This window comes from Sminthopsis crassicaudata, chromosome 3 (assembly GCF_048593235.1).
Source record: "Sminthopsis crassicaudata isolate SCR6 chromosome 3, ASM4859323v1, whole genome shotgun sequence".
NCBI classification, from domain to species: Eukaryota; Metazoa; Chordata; class Mammalia; order Dasyuromorphia; family Dasyuridae; genus Sminthopsis; species Sminthopsis crassicaudata.
The window spans coordinates 586,114,123-586,128,705 of record NC_133619.1 but is presented as its reverse complement, the minus strand read 5'-3'; the positions used below and the strand labels follow the sequence as shown (position 1 = coordinate 586,128,705).

The 14,583-nt window shown below is 35.8% G+C and overlaps 1 protein-coding gene across 1 annotated transcript in view; it reads left to right on the top strand.

The window, feature by feature from the left end:
• Positions 1-14,583, top strand: part of CSMD2 (CUB and Sushi multiple domains 2) — a 988,708-nt gene that overhangs the window by 775,149 nt on the left and 198,976 nt on the right. The window contains 2 exon segments of the mRNA XM_074305059.1: positions 1,422-1,624; positions 10,501-10,692. Coding sequence (XP_074161160.1) covers positions 1,422-1,624; positions 10,501-10,692 — 395 coding nt within the window.

Here is a 14,583-nt window from a genome sequence, read left to right as displayed (position 1 = left end):
TAGGGACGATCTGAGAAGGGGGGTCAGTCATTCAAAAAGCTCTTGTTAAGTAATGCCTATTATGTGCCAGGAACCGTGCAAGATGGTAAGATCTCAAAGCAAAAGTGAACCACTCCTCCTCTGAAGGAAGTTACATTATCTCATATGCAGAGCAGACTTTGCTTCCACTCTCCAAAACTACAAACAATAACACTGGCAGGTTGGATTCCTAGAAGGGGCAGTTACTTCTTCCCTCAGAGTTTTAAGGATAACTTGGAAGGAGAGGGAGAGAGGAGAGAGAGAGAGAGAGAGAGAGAGAGAGAGGAGAGAGGAGAGGGAGAGGGAGAGTTTGTAAGGGAAAGAGGTTTTATTTCACTAATAGAGAAAGAGAGAGAGAGAGAGAGAGAGAGGTTATACTATTATACCTCCTTCTTAGGGTTCACCAATGTGTTTCCTCTATTGATTATCTATTGATATCAATTATTGAGACAGACCTAGTGAGCTTTTAGAGACAGTTATTTACCAAAGTGGTATGATAGAATCAGGTGGTATAAAAATTATCCCCCCAAATCTGGAACATTCATCCACAAGTACAGAGGCCAGGGAATGGTCAATTAAAGCTTAGAGAGAGCTCTTGTCACAGACAGGCAAGCTCGTAGCTCCTGAAGTCCTTTTCTTCCCTTAGGAGGATGCTTCCTGTAAGTACAGTGTATTCCTTGTAGGGACCTCACCCCAGCGTGTCACAATGAATGGGATTTGTCCTTGGCTTCTGGTGCAGATTTGGTCAATTTTTATGACTATTTTTGGGTCACTTCTAGATCAATGAGAAATCCTAAATATTCTTCCCTTTCACATCCTCTGGTTTTGAAGAAGGGAGTAAGAGATAGTCTTATCTTCCCTTTCTAGCCTTCCAAAGGTTGGGACTTGGCTGGATTGCTTTGCCCTAGATTGGCTCCACAGTGGAACACTTGGGTTCTAAATTGGCTTGCTTATTTATCCAAAATTCAGAGTGTGACTCAGTCATTTCATGTCCTCCACTGGCTTTCATTCTTTTTTATATTGATTAAAGACTTTTCATACTTTGTTTAATGGTATCATTTGATTCAGTAAAAATGTTCCCACTTTTTTTTTTAAATAACAGCACAGTTTGTACTTGGTACATAGTAAGCATTTAATAAATATTAGTTGATCTAACTCTCCAGTCATCTATAATGTCATATATATATATGCATATATATATATATATATATATATAAAATAGTTATCTGTATTCACTACTAGTATTTTACCACTTGCTTATAATTTCCAGTAGGACAGGAACATTATATGATTACTTAATTTTTGTGTGTTTAAATACATATGCTCCTTGGTCAAGATTTGGACCTGAAGGTAAGCAGAAATGATTAGATCTTTATGAATGATAACTTTTTTTTTCTCCTCAGGCTGCATTTCCTGGTGTTTGATACAGAAGAGGTCCATGATGTATTGAGAATCTGGGATGGACCTGTGGAGAGTGGAATCCTCCTAAAGGAGCTGAGTGGCCCCATGCTTCCCAGCAACATCCACAGCACATTCAGCTCTGTCGTCCTACAGTTCAACACTGATTTCTTTACCAGTAAGCAGGGCTTTGCCATTCAGTTCTCAGGTCAGTGCTCTCTCAATTCCAATATCTCCTCTATTCATTTAATTTTATTTCACTTCATCAGGAATTTATTTAGCCTTTTCTATAATTCTGCCCAGAAGGACTGGAGAAGAACTCATCTTGCCCTTGGATAGAGACAAAACAGACTTATGTTGAAATAATTAGCCAGCAGAATGAAGCATTATATTAATTAGTGGCAAAATGAGGGGTCTTGTCTCAGAGTGCTGTGTTGGTTAGGAGATAGAGCAGGAGTCATGGAAAACAATGTAGAAAGTAAGATTTTAGTTGGCTTTTGAAGAATAGATAGATTTTTTCTTTATTGTTTTATTTTTTTCTGGTTATACATATATATTATTTTTTTAAATAAATATTTCTTTATGTATTTCTTTGGGAGAGAAAAGTCAGAACAAAAGGGAAAAATCACAGGAGAGAAAAATAGAAAAAAAGAAGTAAACAGTGTATGTGCTGATTTACATTCATTCTCCAAGTAGACTTTTGATAGGACATGAGTATGGACAGGTATTCTGGGTGAAAGTAAACTTTCTTATCAGAGTCAGAGAGTCAGGAATAAAAAAATAAGAATAATATATAGCAGTTAAATAGTGCTTTCTGATTTATAAAGCACTTCATATGTGTTCATTTGTTTGATTTTTATGACAACCATGTGAGGTAAGTGCAGTGTCCACTTTTACTTCTAAGGAAACTGAAGGGGAGAGAACTTGAATGTCTTGTCCAAGGTCACACATTTAGTCGTTGTGAGAAGGAGGATTCAAATGGTTGCAGGACTCTTAAGTCTAGCATGCTATGGTCTGGGCCACCTACAAGAGTATGATCCTTATAGGGGATAATGAGGATGCCGCTTGGTACTTCGTGTGGTCTATAATAATAAGACTTGATATAATACTTTAAGATTTTAAAAGTACTTTATTTACATTATCTCCTTTGAGCCTTATAAGTTAAGTAATCATATGAATTATAAAAGAATTTTCCATGATCATTCTAATTAATAACTATTAAGGGGGAGGGAATTTGATTCTGACTGAAATTCATCTCTCCATATTCTCTCTATCTACAAAATAAATATATCTATTTTCTATATTAGCATTTGCCTTCTAGAGGTATAAACCTGTTCCTCATTTGACTTCTCATTTAGCCATTAAAGACTAGATTAGATATATTTGATATCCTATATCTTGACTGAATTCTGGACACTTAATTTCTTCAACATTTCCCTATACAACAGGGATATAGATTGATGGAATTTCAGTTCTTCCCCTCCCCTCCTCAAAATTTTCTTTTTTTTAACCTGATTTTTTTTTCATGGCAAGGCAGTTGGGATTAAGTGACTTGCTCCTAGTAATTTTTAGGTGTTTGATGTCACATTTGAACTCAGGTCCTCCTAACTTCAGAGCCAATGCTTGCTCTATGATGTCATGTGGCTTCCCCAGGAATTTCAGCTCTTGATAGAACTCAAATATAATTATGGGTGGACATAGTAAATAAGAGTCAGAGAAACAGAATAGGACTAAAAGAAAAAAAAAAGATATAGTTTCTTACTGTGAACTTAATTGTCACATTCCTTTTGAACATTTCCTATGACAGCAAGCTCACAACCATATAAAGCAAGCTATTGCAATGTTGGATGACTAGTGGCTAAAATGTCTCCCTTATATTAAACTAAATTTTGCCTCCCTCTAATTTCTCATTGTTCTTAGGAATCCCATAGAATATGAAAAATTCCCTTTCTACATAATAATTCTTCCAGTATTTGTAGACTATTAATCATCTGAGGACTAAGTCTTTTCTTTTTTTCTTCTACAGGCTAAACATCACTGGTTCTTTTATTTCCTTATATAATATGGTTTAAGTCTCATTAGCATTCTGATCATTTTTTTCTCTAAACACACTTAACTTATAAATGTTCTTCTTAAATATGTGGTGGCCAGAACTGAATTTAGCATATATGTGACTTAACAAGGTCAGAGTACAGCAAAGCTGTCACCTGCTTGCCTTGAATTCTAATCTTCTATTTAAAAAAAAAACTGTATCTTTTTTAATAAAAATGTTTACCTTCTCTCCCTCACCCCATTGAGAATGAAAGTAAAATGAAAATCACTATTACAAACATGATAGTAAAGCAAAACAAATTTCTACAATAGCTATTGCAAAAAAAATATTTTTCTCTCTTTGTAATCTTGAATTCTTACCCTCTCTCAGGAAATCGGTAGCATGTTTCATTATAATTCTTTTGCAAACATGTTTGGTTATTACATTGATCAAAGTATCTGACTCTTTCAGAGTTTTTTGTCTTTAACATAATGTTGTCATTTTATAAATTGTTTTCCTGGTTTTTGTTCACTTTATACTAGTTTGTAGAATTTTCCCCAGTTTTCTCTGGAATTATGCCCTTCATCATTTTTTGCAGCACAATAATAACATTGACATACTATAAGTTATTCAAGTCTGGGGGCAGCCAGGTGGCGCAGTGGAGAGAGCACCAGCCCTAAAGTCAGGAGGACCTGAGTTCAAATATGGTCTCAGACACTTAACATTTCCTGGTTGTGTGACCCTGGGCAAGTCACTTAACTCCAATTGCCTCTAAACAAAAACAAAAACAAAAAGTTATTCAAGTCTTCTTCAATTTATGGGCACTTTCTCAGATTTCCATAATTTGCTACCAAAAAAGAGCTCTCAATATTTTGTACATTTTTATTTAGAGTGTGTTTTGTTTAGGATTAATTCTTCTCTTAATATTTGTTGTTGAGTCATATCAGTAATGCCTGACATTTCATGACCCTATTTGGTGTTTTCTTGGCAGAGATACTCGATGATTGCCATTTTTTCCTTCAGCTCATTTTACATGAAGAAACTGAGGCAAACAGGGTTAAATGACTTGCCCAGGATCACACAGCTAGTAATTATCTGACTCAAGAAAATCAGGTCTTCCTCCACCCAAGCCCAGCATCTAGCTATGGTCCCCTTCTCCTTTCTCTCCTTTCCCTTCCATTTCACTATTTAATGAACTGTATTTCCTTACCTGTGTGTGTGTGTGTGTGTGTGTGTGTGTGTGTGTGTGTGTGTGTATGTATGTTCTTTCTTCTTTTGATCAGTTTAAATGAGAGTGAGCAAATGTCAGTTACTTCCCCACAACCTCTTCCCCTTGTTTGATTAAATGTATTCTTATGGATTGTGTGCAAGTTTTCCCTAATCATCCATCTTTGCCTCACCTCCCCTTCCTGGTATATTTCTCTTCCCCTCTCTTTCCATTCTTCTCTTAAGATAATCAAGAATAGTTTCTAAATTTGTCTAAATTAATCTCCCACTACGACCTCTGATGATGAGGATAAGGCTCAGATGAAACACATTTTAGAATATAAGTAGTTTATTCCTTTTTAGTCCTTCATCATTATTTGATGATTATCTTTTTATATTTCTCATAACTTCTATGTTTGAAATTCAAAGTTTCTATACAGCTCTGGTCTTTTAATCAGAAATGTTTGTAAGTCCTCTATTTTTTCCCCTGTAGGATTGTACTCAGTTGTGCTGGATAAATTATTCTTGGCTGTAAGCTTGTTTTCTTTGCTCTCTGAAATATTATTTTCCAAACTCTTCTTTGTGGTTGTCAGCTAAATTGTTTGTAATCCTAACTTTGGATTCTTAGTACTTGAATTATTTCTTTCTTATTGCAGTATTTTTTTTTTTAACTGACCTAGAATTTACCTGGATGTGTTCATTTTGGGGTCTCTTTCAAGATGTGACCAAAGGATTCTTTCTTTTTCTATTTTCTTGAAATAGTTTGTCTGGTCTCCTTCCCTCCCTTCCTCCCTCCTTCCCTTCCTTTCTCCCTCTCTTCTTCTCTCCCTCCCCCCCTCCTTCCTTCTCTCTTTTCCTCCTTCCTTCCCTTCATCTTTCTCTCCCTCCCTCCCTTCTTCTCTCCCTTCCTCCCTGTCTTCCTTCCTTCTTTCCTATTTATTTTGGTCATGGTTTTTATGTAATCCAGTGGATCTTTTTTTTTTTCCATCCTTGATTTATTTTCCAGGTAACTTGTTTTCACTATGAGATACTTTGTTTTCTTCTCCTTTTATTTTTTTATTCTCCTAATTTTTTCTTTAATGGTTCTTGTTTTCTCATGGATTTATTGACTTCTATTTGGTCATTCTAATTTTCAGGAAGTTTATTACTTCATCAAAGTTTTATACTTCTTCCAAGATATCTTTCCAATTCTTTCTTCTATAACTATAATATTTTCCATTTCCCCTGATAGTGCTCTCATTTCATTGATTAAACATTTTTAACTCTTGCTTCATCTCTTCCAGAAATTCAAGTTCAAGTTATTCGAATGCTGGTTTTTTTTCCCCTTTGAAACTATGCTTATAAAAGTTTTAGTCTTCTTTTCTTTCAGATTTATATTTGGGGGATCCTTTTTATTCTAAGAACTTTTTATACATCCTGGATTTTTTTTTATTTACTCACTCTTCCTGCCAGTATTGACTTCAGACTTTAAGTTAGGGCAAGTCTGTATATTTCTGGAGGGAAGACTTGAGCTGATCCAATTGATGTTTTCTTGGGATATTGAGCATTGTTATCTCAGAATCTAAGGGACAATTCAAGCAGGCTTTTAGTGCTCCCATAGTGGCCTAATTCAGAACCTAATTCAGTCAGAAAGCTGACTATTACGCCCAGAGTCTGAGCTATGGAGGTTCTTGATTTCAGTCTAAGTAAGAGCAACAACAGATTACTTTTGGACTCAACTACTGTCAGCCCATTGGGAAGCTTTGACGGTTCAGTGAGAGAACTGCAGACTCTCCTTTGATGCCCTAGTTATTACTCTGATAGCTTCAGACTGGGCTAAAAGTTGGAATTTGCTCTGCATGCTTTCTGAATTTGTTTTCTTTTACATTGCCTGTGACTACCTGTTTCTCTTCCCTAGTCTTTCCTAAACTTATGAACTTGAACTGGGTAATAATGTGAGATATGTTGCAGTTGACAACTGCTTACAGTTGTCCTACAACATGTACTAGATTATGATGCTAGGGTGTGGGTCTAGGGCTTCCTTTTTTCCTGATACTTAGTCATTTCTTGGGTGGCGGTATGTTCTCTGTAGCCACTAGTATTCACAAACCTCTCTGTCCCCCATGCCAACCTGTGCTATGGCTGTGACTTTTTCTTAGATTTCTTTTTTCTTTTTTTTCCTGAGGCTGGGGTTAAGTGACTTGCCCAGGGTCACACAGCTAGGAAGTGTTAAGTGTCTAAGTCCACACTTGAACTCGGCCACCTAGCTGCCCCTTTTTCTTAGATTTCTTGATTGGGTTTTATATCATGCATTTTCCAGGTTTTGTTGGAGGAGTTTTGTCAGGGAGCTCATTGTACTTTCTCCTGATACTTTCCCATGCTGATTTCTCCTTCTAAGTTCTATTAATTCTTTTTCCTTATATAATCATTATTCTTTTTTACCATTCATATTGTACTTGATTCATAGAATTTACATCAATCAATATCTCGCCTTTTTTTTTTTTTTTAAAACAAACTGTTCTTTAGGCAAGTCTTTTTTTGTGTGTGTACATAACAACTATTTGACTCAAAATGTAGAACAGCCTGTTTATCTCCATGAACTTTTATCTTGTTAATGTTAGTCTGCCTAACATCTTCTGAAGCATTTTGTTTTATGAGGATAAGGATACAATTGTCTTCCTTTGTTTCTCCTCCCCATTTGTTGTACTCATGCCAGTTTTATCTCTGAATGCTTTGGGGAGAAAGTGATTTAGATTGATCTCATTCCAATTTTCTATAGATTTGTTTTTGTTTCTACTGGTTTATGCTACTTTATAAGATTTTTTTTCCAACTAATCTCCTGATTTGATGTCTTGCTCTCTGCCCCCTGGGATGAGGTACATTTTATTTCAGTCTAAGCTACTTGCCAGCAGAAGACATTCCCAGTCACCCAGACTCGCAAAATGAGTGGCATCTTCTGTTCCTTTCTTGCCTGTATTTCCTATATAAAATATGTTGCCAAGTCTTCACTTTTCTAACTTGACAACATCTCTCATATCTCTCATGCTGAGAATGTGACTTTGTCAGGGCAGACCAGCATCTTATAGGGCTAGTTCATATTGACAGTTGAAGAAAATGTTCCCCATTAGTCCAGAGAATATACTTTACAGATAGCTCTTCACTTGAGTTTTCATCACAAGGAATTGCCACAGTCTTCCTGCCTTTTAATCCCTCTAGACAAATTCTCTGGATGAGTTAGTTAGACTCCCAGGCTTTGGTTTCAAATTTATCAATATGTACTTCTGGGATGGAAGATTCATATTGCATAAGGAGAGGGTTGAGTTCCTTCTACTTCTCATTGAGAATAGTCCCTTATTGTCATGTGGGTTAGTTCCTCTGGACTGCTGGGTGGTGAGGATGGCTTGCTCTATCAGAAGAATGTGGATTCTATCCAAGATCATGTTTATCCAGACTTCTGATTTTTCCTTGAAGAGGATAAGAAGAGAGGAAGATGTGTGTGTGAGGGGAGTTGGGGATGCACTGAAGAGAAATGAAAAGGTTTGGAACACTCACTGTGGCAGTGGGAAAGTATATTGATTAGGAAAGTGTAAAAAAACTGTTTTGCTACATTGAAGGTCTAATTGAGGTTAGGAAATATAAATTCATAGTGAACCCAGACTGAATGTTTTTCTGATTTTCTACAGCTACATTTAACTTTATTTTCAAATCTCAGACCACCACCTCTGATTACAAAAGTTAGTCCCTGCCTCCAAGGAACTTACATTCTTTTTAGGGGAAGATAAATTCCACCCTTGATTGTTCTTGGATGTCCTGGTGGGTTTCAGTTTTCTGACTTAAATTTCATTTCTCCAATTTGATTTTCATAACTGTGGAAATCAAAATGACCATCCATCATCTCACATCACACAGAGGAAAGCCCCCCAAATAGGGAAGGATTTTTGTTTGTCCTTCATTCTTGAAGAGGACAGTGACATCAGGGAAGTGATGCTGTGATATGCAAGTGAATTGGATTGAAGTGAGAGAGAGCTGGCCAAAGTCACCTGCCTCTCTTTTCCCTCCAGAGTCATCTGAGTCCAGTGGGCAGATATAGATCAGAATGATTAGAGATGGTCCTGGATGAACTGGGAGACCTTAGCCTTTTTTAGCTAAAGTCTTTAACAAACATATGCTAGTAGAATCATTGGCCAATAGGTAATTAGTCTTAAGTGCTTGGTTGTCTGATTCAACCTTTTAAGAGTTTCAGCCCTTTATATCTTCCTACATAAATTTCTCTCCCTTTACTTCAGTTTTTGATGTAGAGATTCTCCTTTGTTAAAGCCAACCTTCTATATGTGCCCTGAATCCTATTTACCTCTTTTATTTTCCTTCACATATACTCTTTATCATTTCTCCCTTCTTTAAACCTTCAATCTCTCTCTTCCTAATTATCTATATACATGCCTAAGCCTCCTCTTACTCAAGCTTTCCTGCTGTCATGTTAAAAACTCTTCTCCTTTTCCAAGCTAAAATTCTTGGAAAAAGCCATCTGCACTTGGTACTTCTATTTCCTCTCCTCACTTCTAAGTCCTGACTTCTTTTACTATCATTCACCCAAGTTGCTCTTTATAGAATTATCAGTGCTGCCCCTCTTAACCTTTCTGCAGCTTTTAACACTGTTGATCGCAGTCCCCTGATGGATAGTGACTCCTTTTGGGGTTTTGTGACCTTCCCCTTTGCTAGTTCTCTACTTACCTATCTGAATCACCCTCGGTCTCTTTGCTGAATCTGAAACCCTGTCACTCCTCGAAATAGGTGTAACCCTCTGGGCTTGACCTTGGTCCTCTTCCCCTTTTAATTTCTTTTTATTCTCTAACTGATAATCTCATTAACTCCCAAGTGCTCAATATCATCTGTAGCTCTCTTTACTGTACTTTTGCATCACAGAGTACCTATTAGAGATTTTAAACTTAAGCTTACAGAAATCTCAAATCAAACATATCCAAAACAGCAACTGTTATCCTGTTCTTTCACTTATTTTTCTATCCCTTTCAATCCCTCCATTTTACTAAGATTTAACACCTTAGTGTTATCCTCAATTTTCCATTCACCCAGCCCATATGTCCAATCAGTTGGTAAATCTTATTTTTTTTGTGTGTGTCCACAAAATCCTTCTAGATCTATCCTAAAGTCTTCTTTTTATATTATGAATCATGTCTCATCATGCCAAATTACAAAAAAAGTAAAATGACTTCTTTAGTTTTTATCTCCCACCATGCCTTTCTATTTCTATTTCTATGAATTGTTAATTTATTTCATAACATTGACATATAGTCAGCCATCATATAACATGTAACATTATTTTATAACACAGTCATATAGTCAACCAGAAGTTAAATTTAGTGATCTAATGTTTCCTTCTAGGCAGATGATTTTTTTCTTAATTTTCCTACAAATCCTTAGTAATTTTTGAAAGGGTTAACTAAAAGCTAAATTGACCAATATAAAATATTATTTTTTTGTTTTTCATTATAAGCATTTTTCTACATTGAATTTAGATTGTAAGCAATAAGCCCACAGAGACTTGTGTTTATCATTGTCATTATTATCAAAATATCTTCATTGAAGTTCCTATTTGAATAGGTTTGAAAAAATTTAATACTTTGTGTGTGTGTGTGTGTGTGTGCGTGTGATGGGAAATGAGTCTTTCATAAGTTTTGTATAGAAGTTATTCAAATATTGGATAGCAATTGAGTAATGTTTGTGGTATGATTGTGATATGATAATGAATGTAATCTACTGATGATATTGTAGTGAAGGTGAGGTTGGGTTGTGGACTTGCCTATCAGAAAGATATACAACCAGTGACATCCTTTCTTTTTCTTCTCCAGTGTCTACAGCAACCTCCTGTAATGATCCTGGTATTCCTCAAAATGGGAGTCGAAGTGGTGATAGCAGGGAAGCGGGGGACTCCATTGTGTTCCAGTGTGACCCTGGTTATGCTCTCCAGGGAATGGCCCAGATCAGCTGTGTGAAGATTGAGAACAGATTCTTCTGGCAGCCGGACCCACCAACATGCATTGGTATAGAAAACCTGGTTGACCAGATTTCTTTCTTTTTCTTTCTTAAATAATATCCTTTAGCAAAAACAGAATGAAAAAAAAAACCAACCCAAATTATATGGTAGCCAACTATCAATTACAAACAAGGGAATGAGTAGAGAATAAATGAAATTTACAAAAAATTCCTAATCATCATCCTTCTTTAACTAAGCACTTATTAGATCTGGTCAAATGTTACTTACATTCAATTATGAATTTCCTTTCTGTGCCTTGATCTGATTTCCATCTTTTCTTGAAGTAAGTAAGGAGGTGGTCAGGAAGAAGGGTAAATTGAGGACATTAATTGAGCTCACACTGTATAGGCAGCCCCTGAAACTTGTTAATCTTTGGAATATTAGCTAAATTTGGAATAGGTTCTCAGTTGAGATGGAAACGTTTAGAATTTGTAGTCTAAAGAACCTGGGTTAAAATTCTGGTTCTGCCAACATGATATTTGGAAGTCTTTGGACTACAGTTTTCTATCTGTAAAATGACAATATTTTATTATATAGCCTCTAAATTTCAGCTTTAATTCTGCAATCCTATTATCATTGGTAATATTGGACAGGGCCTACTCTGGGAGATTATGAAGAGGAAGATGAAAATTTCAATATACTGGCAGCATCTCTGTTTATTGTTTTTTCCTCTCTCCTGGGAATTTGTTTTATTTTATTTTTATACCAGAGTTACTTTTCAGTGTACACCTACCCATTGAATCTCCCTTGAAACAAAGAAATAGAACCACAAAAAATAATTGGCCAGATTACTACAACTGGCAGTATATTGCAGTATTCAGTTCCCATGGTCTCTGAGTTACCTCCTTTCCTTACCTTTCCACTGAGAGCAGGGAGAGTATATTTCATCATCTACACTTAGGACCAATATGAATCTTTATAGGAATTCTTGCAGAACCTCAGTACATATTTGGTAGAGTGGATAACTCAAGGGTATGAGCAGTCAAGTAGATGTCCACTTAATAAAGACATTCATATACCTTCCAAGTAAAAGTAGTCTCTAGGTGGTTAGAAAACCATTCACAAGAAAATAAAATCAAGTAAAAGTTACTGGAAGTTAAAAGCAATGAGCATGGATGTGCTCTTCAGGCTTAAGCCCCTTCAGTAGAATTAGAGCTGATTTTATGTCCTCTTTTACTCAGAGTTCCTATTGGTGGATTAGAGATCAGTGCACTCAGGGGCAACGTTAACTGAGGCTGTCCCAGGGCCTGCCCTACACCTTCTTTGCTCACAACAATATGACTATTAGTGCGGTGAGAGTGTAGGGAGTTTAACTTAAACCTTCTCAGTTCCAACAGAATTTTCTACAGTTCAAGTCCAAGCACAAATATTCTCTCATTGTGACTTCAGCCAATTTACTTATTTCCTTGGACCTCAGGATCCCAAAATACAAAATGTGACAGTAATTGGTTCCTCTCTGTCCTCTCAAGACTGACACCAGGAAAAAGACATATTATAGATGAAGTAATAGATATGTTGGAAGGAAATAATGCTATACAAAAACCTGGTAGTATTGTGACAATTGATTTCTTAGGACATCCACAAAATACAGAAAAGATACTGATTTTAGTGGGTTGAGAAAATAGCTTTATGTAATCTTGAAGGAACTTTGGAGCTGAGATAGCATGGCATACCTTAGAGACAGTTTGGCTAGAGCACAGTATATACAAAGTAGAAAATATAAGAAAAAAACAAACTAGAAATGGATTAAATTGAATTGAGAAGAGACTGTTGGGGATTAATTCAGTAATTTGAGTTGGTGATAATGTGGCTTGTACTTTGGTACTACTGGCCATGGACATAGAGAGACAGGAACAAATATAATATGAGAGATAAAAAGGAAAAGACAAAGATAACTTCATAGTTTAAAAATAGGAAGCTGAGTAAATAGCATTAGCACTGATAAAAATGGTAGTTAGAAGGAGAAACAGATTTATAAGGCAAGATAATTTTGGCAGAGGAAAAGGCTAAGGGGAAAAAAAGCATTTATTGAGCACTTACTTTGGGATGAGCACTATACTATGAATTTTTAAAATATCTCATTTGGTATTAGTGTGGCTTTTAAGTAAAGACAATTATCAGGTAGATGGAAATAGAAATCTGTAATTCAGAAGATAAATCAGGATTTACGATACAGATTTAGGAGTCATCTTTAGGGAGATAGTAGAAATGGAGAGAGAGAGTCGCTTCATGATTTTAGCTCCCACTCATTTCTTTTAGGTCTTTTTTTTAAACTTTAGTTGAACTGGGTAAGAAGTCAAATTGCTTTGGATTAAACTCAGTGGACCTTATTCTGAGCATTTGGAGATACAATATCTACATTGCTCCTTTGGTTGAATAAATTGGGATGAATGATGGGAGCCAGCACAACTTGCTCAATACTTAAAGTTCTAGAAAAAGATGCCTCAATTTCATCAAACAGGTTCCAAAATTACTCTGTTCAGAAAATTCCTGGGAAGGCAGCTCTACGTAAATGATATAAAAACAGTAAACATATGTGAATGAGTTAATGAAAATTTAAGCTCCAGATTAATCATTTCACAACTTTCACACTGGGTTGGAAAATGTCTTTAGGCAAGGAAATTTCATTCTTTTTCAATAGAAATTCTAGTCAGTGTAATGTAGTAAAGGAAAATAAAAATCTAGATATGGGTTCCAATTATGTTACTACTTAGCTACTTCTTTATGCTCTTTTCTCCTAAGTTTTCAGAAAATAACTATTTTCTGGTTCTTCTACCTAAGCTCATATCTGAGATCTTCCTGTTATTATTTGTTACAGATTGTGAAGGGTATAGAAATTCCACAGAGGTTAGGACAGAAGGGTTTTATCTGGACAAAGTACACTGAGGCAAGGATGACTTGAACTAGTTGAAACTCTCATTAACAAATAATCTTGTATCTTTTCCTGCTGGAGAAGAAACCAGGGACCACCTTCCAAGAAGTTAGCCTACCAACCTTGGTCCTAGAGGTTTAGTTTGTGGTTTCATCTGGGATAGATCAAATGTTTTGTTGTTGTTGTTTGTTTTTTAGAAGGGGAATCACAATAGATTTTTTAGTAAGATCATGTGTGTATACATGCACATTTATAATAAATCTATAGAGGTGTAAGAGAGTAATAAAGAATACAAAATTCTAAAAACATCCGTTAATAGGATAATATCATATATACATTTTATTTTGGATAATACCCATTCTCAAATGGATATTCAACCTTAGTGAATTAGCTACTACATAGGCACATTTAGCTTTGCAATATCTCTCTATATCTTGTGGGAGAAAAAAAAAATCCCATCTGTTTTTTCAGCGTTACAAAGCATTCAATTACTTTGACCTTAAACTTGGGTATGGATTTCACTAGTTCATCCTCTATTGACTGCTTTATAATCAGTGTGTTAAATTATATATTTTTCTTCTAGTTTTTGTTTGAAAATCTTTACTGTAATGAATCTGTCTTTCCAAAAATATCTACTTCATACATCTTGAAGAAGATGTAAGAGCATACTTACATGGTGATTTTTCCCTGTTCTCATATTGATGAGGTTGTTAGAGCTGATCTAGAAGGAACTTTAATGATCATTTAAGCTAAGCTTCTCATGCATGCCAGAAATGTGAACTGTTGTAGATTGATTAGATGAAGCGCCATAAAGGGATGTGGTTGTGCCTAAGATCCCTCAGTAGAATAAGTTGTTGGCAGAATCAGGACCGGAACCCAGGCCTCTTTAGTTCTAATCACTCATTTCTGATCACTTATTGCTCTTTTTGTTAAATCACTTTTCCATTAAGACAGAACTACAGAAAAATTTCATTGAGGTTTCTAAGTTCCTGTTGTTGATGTGCTTCCCTCTGCCTAAGATAGAAG